Raw genomic sequence first — 16,098 nt, forward strand, 5'->3', positions numbered from 1 at the left:
TCCGCCCTGTTAGTTGTCCCTCGTTGTTTGGTAGACTGCCACTGCTAAGCGAAATTAAACTCTCACAACCATCTTCCATGACACCTAGTTGCCATTTTAGCAGTAACCGGCACAGTAAAGAACAGTTATTAAAATCATTCTTACATTTGGCAGATTTTATACTTGACGCTGGAACAAGGCGTCGGCGAAAGATGACCTTTCTGCGAATATGTTGGGCGGCGGAGAAAAGCTCACCGGAGAAAAGTTCACCGGAGAAAAGCTCACCGGAGATAACCTCACCGGAGAAAAGCTCACCGCAAAACCGGCAGATGCGGAGAAAAGCTCACCGGCCTTTGAGCGGATGCGGTGAAAAGCTCACCGATATTTTTTTAGCTTAGCTTGATTCTGCGTCAAAAGTGGCAATTTAACACAATTCGCATTCGTCACTTCATTGAAAATATGTACGCTTTTTTGTAATATTCTTGAAGCTCATTGGGCATATTTACCAATTCCTCAGAAATTAGTAATCACCCATTCTATAAATTAATGAAGCCGCAAGCATAAAATCAAAACATCGTACACCGATAAAAAAGGCAACAATTTATTGACAGTTGACAGCGCGCCGTCGCTAGCTCTGTCAGATAAAGAGGTTTGTTCTTTGCGAGCTAATATGAATAGCGGTGTGTGAACCGGCTCAGCTCCAATTATTGTGTAGTGCCTAATAGATAAGAAGGCGTTTGTTGATGTAATCAGTGTCGGCAACGCTGTTATTTCACTAACAAAACTTTAGTTCCGAGAACAGCTTCGCTTGTCATGTTTGTTTTCTTCACACCGTCGTCGTCGTTTTTGAGCGGTTTTCATCCTGTATAACGTTTACCAATTCGCCCTATTCGCTGCATAACAGAAGACTACTTCTTCTAGAGGTTACGAGTAACAACGGTGGCCATTGCGCAGTTCCGAAGTTCATGGGTGGCTCACCGTAGAAGGGCACTCAGTATCAAACAAAGGGAACGTGTGAAAACACCAGCACGAACGGCTAGAAAGCGTGCATGTCCGTGGAAGAAAAAAGCCTCGATATCTTATTCACTGTTTGATCCTGTTTTCAAAGGTTAACAAAAGCTTCAAAGAGAATTTCAGGCACCCCGTTGTTGCGCATACACTTTTGAATTTTCGGCGTTACAGCTTTGATTTTCTAGGTTTTAGGCAGATATCATTAAATTTTTTTAACTTTTTCCTGTTCTTCAAGTTCATAAAGTTTTTATTTAGGCTTTCGTTGCCTCGAGAGTAAGCCACAGAAAACACTCGCCCGCAATTATTATTTTGGGAGCAATATACCCAATAAGCTTAACAAATATTACAAAAAGGACATTTTCTTTTTTACAAAGCTGACGAATTTTAATGATTATAAATTGATATATGTTACGCATTATCCAACAGCCTCCATATAAAAAGAAGAAAAAATATCGGTGAGCTTTCCTCCGCATACGCTCAATGGCCGGTGAGCTTTTCTCCGCATCCGCCGGTTTTGCGGTGAGCTTTTCTCCGGTGAGCTTATCTCCGGTGAGCTTTCCTCCGGTGAGTTTTTCTCCGGTGAGCTTTTCTCCGGGATTCGAATATGTTAATGCTAATATTACTACGCGACATTTGCGTACATAGGCATCTAGGTAGGAAAGCGTAAATAGTAGCAATTGTATACTCCTCATTACCTTTGCTATAATGCATGCTTCACTACCTTTTATGCCTAGTAGCGATATCGCGTGGCAATATATCAGCAGTGAGGTCATAGTTTGCCTATGCCCGGTTCCATCTTTGAATGCATCTAATAATTGTAACAAGTAAGTGAAAGCACGAATGTAAACGAGAGAAAATGTAAAATGATGTAACTAAAACAAAGAATATCTGTTCTTGGGCTTTCACAGTAAACGCTTTCACGAAACTTGTAATTTTGCAGAAATTAGCTTCCCTCGTATTTTTCTCTGCCGGATTTAACGAAACTTGCTGTTTTACATAAATTTCCTGTGCTGGGATTTTTCTGGGATTGATCTAACAGAACTTGTGATTTTACATAAAGTTTCTGTGCTAGGAATTTTCTGTGACTGCTTCTACAGAACTTGTGATTTTACATAAATTATTTGTTAGTGAGAAACAGAAAAAGTATGGTTAATAACAGAAAAATTAAAAACAGAGCAGAGCTTTACAGAAATTTTCTGGCAGGCCAGCTGGCCAGACAATTTCTGGTATTTTACAGAACTTTTTTAACAGAGTATATTTCTATCACAAAATGACGCTTCGTGAACAAATAAGTGTCTTATATAACTTATACATTTATTGTGTTAAGTAGTTAGTTAGCGAGAGGAAGACAACTACTCTGTGGTCACTTGAGTTTGTAACTGGTTGGGTTTTGTAACATGTAACAAATGTTTCTGTTTCTGACGCCGAAAGCATGGGGGTATCTTGTTTTGGTTTTTGTAAGAGTACGTCCTTCGGCCTTGGGGTCGCGGAAATCGGGGATGAAACGTGCAGCTCTTTGCCTTCTTTCGATTTTTCACGGACGTCCTCTCTGATCTCCGTAGGGGTCGTGGGATCTGACGCGGAGAAAAACGGGTCGCGGTAGTCGGGGTATTTCTAGGGAAGGGGGGTAACTTGCCGTTCTTCTGGAAATTCATATATTGCCCAAAAAGGTGGCGTGGGTAATGATTAGGGTATGTTTTTTTGTTTTTGTTTTTTTGTTTTTCTGGGGGGGGGGGGGGGGCTGTTTTTGAGAAAAAATCGGTGGTTATTTTTCGGTGTTTATTTTTTTAAGCACCAGTGTATTTTCGTTGAACGTCCCGTGACGACGCTCTACAGAACCACTTTAGCTGGCGACTTCCGAAGACTGCGCCTAGCACCTTGATCCGTCAGTGAGGCCTCCCTGACTGAAACTTCCCCTTCGCTAACCTGTCACAAGCACACAACTGGTGACAGATCAGATGTGGAACAACGAGGGAAGAGAAATGGAGGCGCATACATAACCCGAAGGGTTAGCGAGAAGGGAAGCTGTGAACCGAGACCTTCTTTTGTGGATCCCAGGCAGGCTTTTTCTCTTTCTCTCGCCTGTGACTTCCACAAGGGAAAAGGGGAAACGGGGAAACCTGCAGACGACGTTCTCTCAAGGACAAAACAAAAATGCAACTGAGAATCTGTTTCCGGGTACGAACTTCGAACAGCAAATGGAACTTGGAGAACGAAACACGGCGATGCCGTATTCTACACATATATAGTTCCACGGCCCGAACAGTGACCATACAAAATACGTGAACTCAAGAAAACACACACACACACACACACACACACACGCACACACACACACACACTCACACACACACACACACACACACACACACACACACACACACACACACACACGCACGCACACGCACGCACGCACGCACGCACGCACGCACGCTCGCACGCACGCACGCACGCACGCACGCACGCACGCACGCACGCACGCTCGCACGCACGCACGCACGCACGCAAAGGAAACGAAACAAAAAAAGGAATCCCTACACAACCATTGTCCCAGTGGTCAGGTTGGTTGGGTCCGTTCCGGACACCGACCATCCACAATTTAGAGGTCAAGGAAATCGGTCCCACTCAGGGCCGTAACCAGGGGGGGGGGGGGGGGGGGGGGGTTAGGGGGTTCTGACCCCCCCCCCCCCCCCCAAAAAAAAAAAAATTTTGTCTGGGTACGGCCCTGGTCGGTGCACTTGCAGCCAGCCGATTTTAATCTCCACCTCTGCGCACGCGCAGTGGCGCCGGTCGGCTACCGGGTACCAAACCGGGACCGGTTCTCCGGTTTGCTGCAACTCTCCATTATATACCACCGATGCACATGATTCATAGGCGAAAATAAGACAACAGACACTTTCACAATGGCCGCCGTTGTCCCCGAAACCCCCCCCGAAATTTTTTTCTGGGTACTGCCGACTCCCACTCAAACTCGAAGCACTGGGAGGGCTTATTTACTACGTTTCCACGTTCTACTATAAAAATTGACTCTTTCAACAGACGTTTGTGGTCATTTTTTTCGTTCAAACTAGAGACGTCCAATTCTGTATATCAGAAAAAGTTGGATTCGCCTCTCTCAGTGAATGCGTTGTTTTGTTATGAGCTCCGATTTCTTTTTCTTACTTCTTTCTTTTTCTTTTTTTTTTCGTCTATGAGGTACGGACGGAAAAATGGGTACTAAAGAGGGTAAAAGCCATTGTGCTTCGACAAAGAGGACCGTCTGTTGTCTTTGCGATCAAGAGTGTTTTCTAAGCCACATTACCCGCGTTCCCGTGACGTGCCGCTCGCTTTCGCGTCGCACCCTTCGATTTTGGTTACCGTGTCCAGTTAGACCAACGTGAGGCTCGTATGAGTCATCGCCAAATTCTACCTTTCTCTCCTATCTGGCCTCGTAGGACCGCCGAGCTCGTCCAATTAAAGTCCCTCGATACCATATTTCACGAGTAACGACCACCAATACAAATGACTAAGCACGTTCTACGGGAACGAAATGGCGTCGTTCAGTTCAGTCCTCTGCCATGCGCCGCCATTCACTTCCTACAACCTGCACCGTCACGCAGTTTGTGTTTCAAAGATCGTTGCTACTTGTAGGAAGCTCTTATCTAGAGACTTTCCGTCCATATCCCCAACGGAGCAGAAGCGTTCGCTGTCTTGCGGGAACACAAAAATATCCGATTATATCATTTTTATATTCGTTACTTTTATAACATCGTGGCACCTCGTATTTTATCCTTGCCTCGTTCCTGTTTCTTTCTGCGCATTACGGTTGTTATGGTGACAAGTACGATTGTACTCTCGGTTTTGAATGTTAGCTCAAAGCAGAAACCCAAAAAGTGGGATGGGTGATGACTCAGGATGTTGCGGTGCGTCCCGAAAATTATGTTTTATATAAATAGAGTGTGTTTGTGTGTATATGTGTGCGTGTGTGTGTGTGGGGGGGGGGGGGGGGGGTCTGTGGATTTAGCACCCCACCGAAGTTCTCCAGCCGTGATGTATTTGGAAGGCTGGCATGTTCGAGAAAAATGTGGCTTTGGTTACCGTATCTAGTTCGAGGTAGACCATCGCGATGCTCGTCAAAGCCGTCAACTCCTACTTTCTCTCCCATCCGACTTTAGTCGGACCGCCGAGCTCGTCGAAAAGGCCACAAACAAGGCGGGAGCGTCTGCAGTTTGGCGGCAGTGTCGTTTGGTCTGAAAACGCTCCTCAAAAGATTTAGAAGCCTTGTCTATAATATGTATTAAGTATTTTAATCCTTATATGAACATGTCACGACGTTTCACTTGTCAAAACGTCCAGCGACATCCTACGTACACCCGCCGGCAATATGAAGGTAAACACCTTACCTGGTTTCTTGCCTGTTTTACGGCTCCCTAAAGCTATATTAACTCTCAATGTCTCAAATGGTACGTGGTTTGGGGTCTAAACTTTGCGTTCTAGCCCTCTTCTGGAACAGAGCTTGTTCCAAAACTTGCAGGAGCGCCAAAACAAGAAGAGGGCTGTTCACCTTCATATCGCTCACGGGTGTACATGCGTGAATTCCATAACATCGTGGCACCTCGTATCCTATGTGGAGGGCAAGTTCGTCTGCTTCTTGCGCAGGGGGTAGCGGTGACGTCAGAACGCCGAGCCCTGATTGGCTGATCGCGCCCCCCTATCTGAGCGTCGTCTGCTCCTTTGCAGCGTCGTCTGCTCGCAACGTCGTCTGCGTCTGTCTCACCTTTCCTGCGACTTTCAGAAGTGCAGGTCTTTACAAGCAAGCTCAACTTCGCCTTTCAGAGAGGGCAGACGAAATAACTCGAGCGGTACGGTGTTTTTGTCTAACAACTAGCAGACCCGCATCAAGGAGATAAGTCAAAGGACTCACCGGCGAGGTGTCCCGAGGCGCCGAAGTTTGTTAGCTAAGAACCGAAAGTGAGGTTAGTGTCCGCAAGTCCCCTCCCAAATACGTTTTCCCTCCTTTCGTGTGCGGCGAGACTCCTCACTCTTTAACGGCGTCGGCGGGTTGGCGCGGTTGGCGCAGTTAACGTCGTCTGCTTTACGTCTGCTAGTGAAAGCGATGGCTGCTTTACCTTTCCTACGTCTGTCAGAGATTCACCGCTTTTTCACCGGCGAGAACGCGGCCTTCGAGATAGGCGGAAGGACATACCTTGAAGGATACGTTCTTTCTTTTGAGGTGAAGGATTTCACTCTAGTTGCGAATGTCCAGGCGTTGTTTAAGAATTGTAGCTACGCGGGAAAGATCACGCTCTCCGATAAAGGTGACATTTTAGAGAGTCACTGTGAGTGCCCTCGCGAGGCCGCAAAGTGCAGCCACGAGGTGGCTACCGCACTTTACGCGCCTCTAAATGGACTGTCCAAGACGGACCTTCCACAGTGGTGGCTGCAACGCCCCAAGAGCAGCATGCCGCGGCAAGTCGCTCGCTCAAGTAAGAAGTAAACACCATGCTCATCGCTATGTTAAAACGTTTAGTTGCACGAGTTTCGTGAATGGTGCCTCGCGTTTAATGAGTTGTTCAAAGATAATCAGCTAAAGACAGATGACAGCCGATGTAGTGACTGTAAATAAACAAATGCGGCTGTGCGATCGGTACTTTGAGCACATCATAGCCCAAAAGTGCTCGATCGCTGCTTGTTGTCACAACTTTCTCGCTCGACTAGAAGGCTGTTGTCAGTTAGCGTATTATGGTATGTGTGTGTGGCTTAAACCCAAGCGGCAAAAGATTGAAAACCTGTGCTAATCTGTGGAAGAGAATCCGAGCAAGATCGATCGAGCTACCCGAGTGGCGTCGAACGTATCGCGGAAGTTATATCCTAGACTCGTTGACACCAAGAAGTAATTATTGTTATAACGCAATAAAATGCTAAGGTGCAAGCGAGCTGGGCAAGAATGACGAAAATAATCCCTCGAGAAGGGGAACAAGAGGGACAAAGGACAAACACAAATCTCCGACAGACGCAGGGAAGGTAGACAAAAACAACGTACCGCTTGAGTTATTTCGTCTGCCCTCTCTGAAAGGCGAAGTCGAGCTCGCTCGTAAAGACCTGCACTTCTGAAAGTCGCAGGAAAGGTAAGACAGACGCAGACGACGTTGCAAAGGAGCAGACGACGCTCAAATAGGGGGTCGAAATCAGCCAATCATGGGCTCGGCGTTCTGACGTCACCGCTACCCCCTGCGCGAAAAGCAGACGAACTTGCCCTCCGCATACTTTCCTCGTACATATTTTTTATTTTTTTTTTCGCATTATTGCTGTTACGGCACCAAGGCCGACTGCACTTTCGAATTTGAACGTAGGCTGAGATCAAGGACGAACTGGTTGAAATCAGAAAAAAAGTATAATTAACACTGTAGCAAAGTGGATGTATCTTATCGACCAGAAATGCGATTTCAAACGCTCCATCTGAACACATGCAGTGCACAGCGAATGCAATAGGGAGTCAGCGTGCAAAACGCCGCCACACACAACGTGGCCATAACGTGTCTTTCGACCCCAGCAATTCTTGCATCACGGGAAAGAGACAACATATATTTATTCACATACCCACATACACGAAGCAAAGTTATATAAAGGCCACACAATCCATAGTGTCAGCCCACAGGTTATCAATAAAGTCGACCATGTTCTGTGTTGAAACACTTAACATATTGCAAAAATTATCAGATTTAAAAAGGTGAGTCTAACGCTCCAAAACAATTTCCAATTAAATTTTTACTGCAGCCCTTAGACACATTTTGGAGAGCAACACATACTTAGGTCTTCGCCGGATGTTTTCATTCATCGTGTAGTACTGCTGACCAAAATAAAATGCCAAACTGACTCTGAATCGCTCGCCGCAAATTATGATTCAGAAGAGGCTCTAATGTACGTCCAGATACCAATCCAAACTATAGAAAGGAACGTCGTAAAAAGGGGACCAACCTTTTTATTTTACTTTTCGGAAATATCATGCGATCGTTATCCTGCAACTCCAAAGCGGCAAAGCCCAAACCCAAACCAGCACTCTTTACAACCGTCCACACACAGATCGGGCGCGGTCAATCGCCAAACAGCAAAGCCTTCGAGTATACCCTATTGAAAAAAAAAAAAAAAAAAAAAAAAGAAAGAAAATTAAGTTGGTTTTTAAGCTGGTTAGGGCTGGTCTAGGTAGTAATCATGCTGGTTCGAGCTGGTCAAGCTGGTTCGGGCTGGCACTGCAGCTGGGCAATCTGGTACTTGAGCTGGTTCGAGCTAGTACTGAAGCTGGTGTAAGCTTATCAAGCTGGTCTTGAAGCTGGCCCGAGCTGGTCAAGCTGGTCTTGCTGGGATGTCGCACGCCAATGTTGGCTAGAGCTGGTCGAACTGGCATTGCTGGGAACGCGCGCGCCGAGTCGGCTTGGGCTAGGACGAGGCCACGTTTTGTTCTTTGTCCTCTCGTTTTTGGTAGACGACCGGGCGCTTCAGGCGCGCTGCGAATTTCCTTTGTGTTCGAGAAAAGAGAGAGAGAGAGAGTGGTAGGAACGGAGAATTCGAGACTCGAAGGAGGGCTGTATGCGCGTTGTTTGGAGACTACTTGAAAGTTGAACGGCGGTGCAAGCGAAGCGAGATTTGAGGAGACAGCGAGCGGCAGTTCGTTGAGCGCGGGAAGAAGTCGTTTCTTGTCTTCGAACACGTGTGTGCTCGTGAATGACGGTGCCGAGGAGTATCGCCAATCCCATCCAAGCCGCACGGATTTCCTCGCCTCTGTATTGCCTTTTATTGCCTGTTTTTGGCGTGTGTCTAGTATTTTTCGTGTTGAGAGATAAGCAATCAAGTTTTAATGTTTGTTTTGCACCGAGAACCACTGTCTGTGCGTCAGTTAGTACTGTGTCAGCGCAGAGGATGTGTTAGCAAGCTGGGCATGCTGGAGCAATAACCCAGCATGAAGCTGGGATGCTGGGACCAGCTTGTACTGGGACTATCACGGCAAGTTGGACATACTGTAGCAATAACCCAGCATGAAGCTGGGATGGGACCCGCCTGGGATAGGACCCGCCTGTGCTGGTTTTTTCAATAGTGCACGTCCTAATACACACGTGACAGTCTTGAGTGGTGACATTTTACTGCTCAATAATCTTGGTATCTGCTAGGTGGCACTAGATACAAGGAAAAGATGGCTTTACACTAACACAGACAGAGACGCATCCTACCTCCGAGTTTATACAAGCTCCACCCCCTACGCAACCGCACAGTACAGCGGCCGGTGCCGGCCACCGAGCGAATCACCAACGTCCCTCAGTAATCACAGCTGATGACATGCCGAGCGCCATCGAGGCACGCGCCATCGAGACACTTGCGCGAGAGGATCCGCACGACGACACGCTGGGGATCTATTTAGCGTCTCAGATGACGCGGGCCTGCGGCCTTTCACACCCCGATACTGCCGCCATCTAAGGATCTCGCGTCAACTACGTAACAATCCGCGCGTCATCTGCGGTCTGAAACGGGCGAAAAAAGAGAGGTTCGCGCGCCCTCTTAAACCAAATTATTTTAATTCAAATAATATAAACCTATCTATTTATTATTTAAAAAAGTACATAATATTCGTATCATGATTTCTTTTTTCATAGACATTAGCCCATATTTTTAATCCCTGTGGTCGGAACAGTTGTTCAGGGTGATTCAGGGGGGCGTAAAACACCCGTCGCAAACGCCCCATGTCATTAGCCCCGCGTCTCGAAAACCCAGCAACCAATGAACCCATCTCGTCCCTGCGTGCCAAAAGCGCCGTCCTCACTACAGCCGTCCCACAATCCTTTTGCGCGCTTTCGACCGACGTTGTTCCCTGGCTTCATCACTATCCCTTTCGAGTCTATGCAGTTGATGCGTGAAGTAAAGGAAGAGAAGAGAAGGAGGGTCATAAAAAGGCCTGGGGATTAAGTAGATGTTTCCAATTCGTGAAGTAGTTCGGGGCTGATGGAATTGAACGCCACACTCGCCAGCAATGAACTAGGCTTCCCTGGAGGTAGTTCAGACGCAGAGGGACAAAGATGGCGCCCTACCTAAACCATCGCTGCGGAGACAAAAAAAAAAAAAAAATAAATAAATAAATTCAATTTTTCATTGCAGGAAGACAAACCACGTGCTTGGGAAAGCGCACCCATGCATCTTCGCCATGTAGATCTCAAGAAAAATGAGGCGAGAAGCCGAGCATCGCTATTGTAACTTTCCAGCAACTGCCGGACTCGCAAACGACTCAAAAAACAGTCCGAGAAAGACAACAGCATTAAGGAACTGGAGGAATGCTTGTGCAACAGTTCCCTTCAACTTGGACGAGTTCCTTCACAACGTCTTAATGCGTTTAGATGCTGATTTAGCGACATGTACGTACATTAAATCTGTATATATACAAACGTTGTAAATAGTTTTTTTTTTTTTATGAATAAGTTTTATGTAGTGCTGAGACGTTTCCTGCTAGTATTATACATTATTAAGTAATGGGCATCGACAGACCTTCGAGAAAAACATGTATTAATTTTGCACGAAGGAGGTGGCACATGTATGTACAGTGGCTACCGAAATGAGCTGGAATGCGTAAACGGTGACCAGGCAGTCAGTACAGACCAGGCGGTCTAGCAGGCAACGAGTAAAGATACCCTCCCCAAAGTACGCACGGTAGTCGTGCGACAGCGTGGTTTGTACCGCCTGGTCGCCGTTTGCGCATTCTAGCTGATACACCTAGCCACTGTAAAACTATGTAAAGAGGTAAAAACAATTGAAAAACAATCTTGAAGAGACACTGTGAGATTACGGAACTGATGACGCTGGGGAATTGATTCCGCGGCGTCGAATCATGCCTAAAGGCAGGCTGTCCTCTTTTTGCGCTCCGAAATGGAAGAGAAAGAAAGTATGAAAAGTTCTGTACGAGTACATGTATTTCGGAAAACACAGCAGCAACATATGTTCGTCAGATATACGATGTCCTTCCGCTGGTGAAGGATTTTTTTATTCAACAACACCGATCTGTGCCAGCGGGTGGGTGCCCGCGGCCGCATAACGGGGGAACGTCTTCTCGGCACCAAAGAACAAGCCCATCTCCGAACACGGAAAACGAATATCCTCGGATAGCAATCTCGATAGCGTGTCAGAGTGGGAGTTACATTTTGAATGCCGTCTTATAGTCAGTCAACGACGCGCACGTCCACGTTATTAGGCGGGACACCGCAAGGTTCTGTGATCTCGTCCCGCAGTCGTGGCCGAGTCGATGGACTAGAAATCCATTGGGGTCTCCCCACACAGGTTCGAATCCTGTCGACTGCGCAAACATTATTTTCTTTTTTTAAGAAGACAGATGGGATGGTAATCGATGTGAGCACGGACGCCGGACAAGGCTAGGCCCTAAGGAGCCTCGCCCCTAAAATTATTTCTAATTTTACCACTTACCTGCACCCATACATTGGTTCAAAGCATTCTTAGGCTTATTCTAATGTTATCACCGATATTATGACCACACCGGCGGTGCCCGTAAATGTGTCGTTATACCAAATGGTGTCGCTCTGTGAACATTTGGAGCTGCGCTACACGAGTTTGTTTGACCACATGCACGAGTATCATGGCCACCTCTCCATAGACTGCCAACCAAAGAGAGAGCAAACATCAATTTTACGTCAAACTCGTCAAATCTAAAACAGAATCCACAGAAACGATTTAGTAGACTTATGTCAAAAAACAGTGAGGTGTGCGAGGTGCTTTAAGTGGCGCACGTACCTCAAGAATGGCAGAACGTCACTAAAGTCAAGGAGAGGTCGAATGAGGTCGCCCTACCGCTCTTCGTCTTCCAGCGACGTTTTATCGTTCCTGAAGCGCCAGTGGCATTTAAAACACTTCGTAAAATTCACTGCTTTTTTTTTGTTTTTTGTTTTTACACAAGCCTGCTGAAAGATTTTAGAGGCCTCTGTTTTACATTTGCCGAGTTTGACGAAAATCGATGTTCGCTTTCGCTCTGGTTTGCAGTCTACAGTGAAATCGCCATTGTGCCCGTGCACGCGATCACAAAAACTCGTGTAGCGCAGCTCCGAATGTTAGAACAACGCCCTTTGGTATAACGAGACACAAAGGTCCCTTCCCTCGACTACTTATATATATATATATATATATATATATATTTATTTATTTATAATTTTGTTTGGTGGGGGAAGGCTAAAATAATTGTGAATTCCTTTATACTAAGCACCAGGCAATCTCATATAAAATATCAAATGAATTAAAAATATTGACCAGTCTTTTCAAACGTATCTATAAAACCATAGGAATGACGTTACACGTTCGCAAAAATGTTGTCATATCAACGCCACTGAAGTCCGATAGCTCTCAAAGAAGCGTAAAGTGAGCGCTTTTTTTTTTTCTAAAAGGAATACATAATTCTGGTGCCAGTTGTAATTCCAGTTTCCTTTGATTACCCTGGCATGAAGATATACCTGTAACGAGAACTAAATTATTACATTTCCTAAGTAATGTATCCTAATGCCTTAATTAACACGACACAGAAGACCAAGTAATACAAAACGGCAAAAAGAGAAGGCCATAGCCGTGGAAGTGTAGATGCACTTTATATGGACACAGGCATAATTGCACCACCATGTTTGGGCAGTATGTCGAACAGTCTCAATGTTTTCGTGTCTGAAAAGCAGACTCATGGCGCGGAAAACGACGAGGCGAATCTCGGCAGAAACCTGTCGCGAATTAATTAAGAGCCGGTGAGGCCGTCTGTACAAAGTCGCATTGCGGATAACTTCTCCTGGTTGCTTCGAGCTTCGAAGTGACCGCGATATTAAAAAAAAAAAAAAAAAGAACTCTACTAGTATAGCAGAGTATTGAAAGAGAAAACTAAACATGTATTTCCCGGCCAGAGGCCGGTACACATAAAATATTGCATTTCAACGTTCTCAAGGGATGGGTGACTGCGAACGCTCCGTCATCCGAAACACCTTTCCTCAGACACCTGATAAGAGCGGCACCGGTTCCCACGGGGAAGCGATGCCGCGAACTGCAAGAAGCTGATGAAAACGGAGCCCGAGAGGACAGGCCGCGAGAAAAGTCGTGCCCAGAATAGTAGCAAGAACGGAGAATTCACTGCTTAAGTTGTCCGTGCATCAATGCTGGAGCTCCCACGTTTCGAGGTAATGCTTGTTTCCCGAAACGTTGTCCATGAGCCGTATTAACAAGGCACACGTGACGAGAGAACTGTTTATATGTGACCTGTTTCGTGCGCTGAAAAAAAAGTACTCCCAGGTTGGGCAACATGGGTTGCGCTTGAGCGGAGGGCGGGCCTCTTGGAATTTCGTCATATCACAAGTATTTCAATATCCGTGTTGGTTTTAAAACGCGGCGTGAGCATATACAGCGCACTGTTGCCCAAGGCTGGTTGTGCTTACAATAAAACAAGTCAAGATCTTATTGGAAGTCAAAGAAAGGCAAGGCTAACGTATGAATGGGGTCCTTGCTCATTTTGTTTCGTGCGGACATACCCCGGTTCGTCATAAATGTCACGTTGAAAAGCGACAGGAAGGCAATCGTGCTATGCACATACGCGTCGGTGAAGCTTACTGGCCGCCTCACAGCCCCGCAAGATAGTTGTTCGACCGCTCTTATAGTCTGTTTGACCCTTCCCATTCAAGTCGTAGGCCATCCCTCCTAACGCACTCGCTTCAAAGTTTGAACAATATTTCTTCCACTTCGAGGGGCAAACACTGCCGACGCACGTCATTTGAAGACAGCACAATTCTGCATACAAATGGCGGCGCATTCCGTTTACTTACGCGAACACTTTATTCCAAACCAGAAACACTCGTCCTGGTCAGGTCTGTTCCTTGTTTTTCCCTTTTACGGTTGCAGCATCCTTCTTAGCGGCGTTTTGAGCGGCGGCATCTTTAGCGGAAGCGTCCTTAGCAACAGCGTCTTTTGAGGTCAGCTCCTTGATGATGGCCCCTTTGGCTATAGCATCCTTGGCGACGGCCTCTTTGACATCGCCTTCCAGCGGCTCCTTTCGTTCCTGGTCAATCATCATGGCGTCAAAGCCGATGGTGGTGCCGAGCTGCATCTTTGCCCTGTCGAAGATGGCGGACAACTTTTCCTGAACCACATTGATGCACATCGAGGTAAGCGCCAGGCCAAAGAGAAGGTAGATGAAGGTGGCCATCATGAACATGGGATGGTCTGGCACAAAGTCGCCAAACCCGATGGTGCTCATCGAAATGAAGACGAAGTAGAAAGCCTCAAAGAAGGTCCATGACTCCCAAATGGTGAACACGCAGGCACCCACCGTCATGTAGATGGAGAGCAAGAGCAGGGCCAAGGATACTGGCAGGTTGAACTCATCGTCGATGACGAGCTCCTCTTCGCTGGTCGCCTTGCTGGTCTCTTCGCCGGGCTCCTCCGAGGTCGGGGTGGTGGGCTCGGCCTTGAGGTAGGCCGGGTACGGCACGTATGCCATGGTGTCGTTCACTTTGCGCCACACGAACGCCACGTACTGCAGCTGCAAAAAGAAAGACGCTCAGCACGCGGACGCGACCCAAAGAGCGAGGGTCTGACCTGCGGGGGTGGTGCTTTGGACCTGTGCTTGCCGCAACGACCCGTGCGGAACAGCTGGCGCACGGACAGAAAGACCCACTTGATGGCCCTGGTGAAGAGCTTGCCCAGGTCGGCGAGCACCATGAGCAGCAAGGGGATGCCCACGAAGGCGTACAGCACGGTGGCTGCCATGCCAGTCACCGTGCTGGGCGCGATGTTGCCGTAGCCTGTCGGGATGGAGGCGCCGTCAGCCGCGGCGACTCACCGAGGCGTCCACTCACCGATGGTGGTGAACACGGTGCCGCAGTAGAAGAGCGCGCCCCAGAAGGACCATATCTTTTTCTCCGAGTGACTCAGCACGCGAGCCTCATCCTCCAGCACGCGCACTTGCGTCTCGAACTCCCGCAGCCGACGCAGCGCGTGCCTCCGGAATCCGGCCACGGAGAGGGTGCGCTGGGCGAGCACCAAATCCTCGATGATGTACTGGCGCGCGTTCACGATCGTCTGCTTCTGCTTGTCCTCGAAGGGGCCTTCGATGAGCTGGAACAGCGCGGCACCCATGGCTGCGTAGGCGAGGAGGACCAGGAGCAGCAGGATGTGCGAGAACCAGCGCTGACTGAAGGCTTTGATGCTCTGGGCCACGCGCACTGCACAACTCTTGGTCTTGTCCGCCGTCAGGTTGACAATGTGCATAGGATTGAGGATGAGGTATTGGGGCGGCCGGGACGGGTCCGATTGCCAGCTGATGACCGACGGCTGGCTGAGGAACGCGGGCCGCCGGGCCGCCCGTGGCGACGGGCTCCTCGACGACATCCTCTTGCTGTGCAGCCTGCCTGCGCTGGGCGACGCTGCCCAAATCGGGCCGCCTGGGCGCCCCCAAGCTGCAGCTGGGCCCCAGCCAAGCGGGCCTCGGCTTGGGACCGCCCTCAAAATAGCCGCCGGGCTGCAACACCGGGACACCGGGCTGCCACACCGGGGCTCTCAGCGCCGGCCGGACCTCCGGAGAAACGCTTCCGCATCGATCCCGGATGGATGCTGCGCGTTACCCGGCTGGCACACGGCGCGGGCTCTCTGCAGGAGACGCTCGGTGCACTCCCACGTCGCGCATTGTTCGCATTGTTCGTTTCGGCCGCCTATCTCTTTGAAAGAGACAGGTTTCCTCGCAGAGCTTTGCGGGGCGTCGTTGTAAAGTAGCGCCAAGTGTCCATCCACTTGCCGCCACTCTACAACCCTCCGCGCCATTAGGTTTAGAGCTTTCCTGACCCGTTTGTCCGTGCAGAGAAGGTTTTGCAGAGGTCCAGCGCCGTGCCTTTGAATGCGTGAGATGCGCAGCCATGGAGAACTCCTGGCAAGAGTGCGTGCCAATTTTCCGAGAAAGGTGTGTCAACATTCATGGCGTTCTTTGCCAGATATTTTTCGATATCAAAGGCACCTGAAGTGTCCGTGGTGAACCCTTGAAACTGTAATTGTCTTTTTCGATAAACCGACAGAGTTTTGCGTGACTTGGATTCTGTTTTTACATAAGCTTGGGCCTAGTAGTGTTTG

The 16,098-nt window shown here is 48.1% G+C and overlaps 1 protein-coding gene across 2 annotated transcripts; it reads right to left on the reverse strand.

The window, feature by feature from the left end:
• Positions 1-13,788: 13,788 nt before the first annotated feature.
• LOC8051642 (potassium channel subfamily K member 10) lies at positions 13,789-15,626 on the reverse strand. Of its 2 annotated transcripts, XM_042287514.1 has the most exons (4): positions 14,835-15,406; positions 14,575-14,780; positions 14,306-14,518; positions 13,978-14,090 (listed from the first exon to the last, which is right to left on the reverse strand). In XM_042287514.1, exons 1-4 carry the CDS (start codon positions 15,364-15,366, stop codon positions 14,055-14,057), a joined length of 987 nt encoding a protein of 328 aa, XP_042143448.1. In that variant the 5' UTR covers positions 15,367-15,406; the 3' UTR covers positions 13,978-14,054. The 2 variants fall into 2 exon arrangements, with proteins under 2 accessions (XP_029822979.3, XP_042143448.1); XM_029967119.4 differs by having other exon boundaries at positions 13,789-14,518; positions 14,835-15,626.
• Between the last annotated feature and the right edge of the window lie 472 nt (positions 15,627-16,098).

Source organism: Ixodes scapularis, unplaced genomic scaffold (assembly GCF_016920785.2).
Source record: "Ixodes scapularis isolate PalLabHiFi unplaced genomic scaffold, ASM1692078v2 PGA_scaffold9__187_contigs__length_104089568, whole genome shotgun sequence".
NCBI lineage: Eukaryota > Metazoa > Arthropoda > Arachnida > Ixodida > Ixodidae > Ixodes > Ixodes scapularis.

Coding starts and splice junctions, on each gene's coding strand:
- LOC8051642 (XM_029967119.4), bottom strand. CDS start 15,366: ATGTCGTCGAGGAGCCCGTCGCCACGGGCGGCCCGGCGGCCCGCGTTC. Junction 14,781..14,834: donor CACCGTGTTCACCACCATCG/GTGAGTGGACGC, acceptor CCATCCCGACAG/GCTACGGCAACATCGCGCCC. Junction 14,519..14,574: donor CCAAAGCACCACCCCCGCAG/GTCAGACCCTCG, acceptor TTCTTTTTGCAG/CTGCAGTACGTGGCGTTCGT.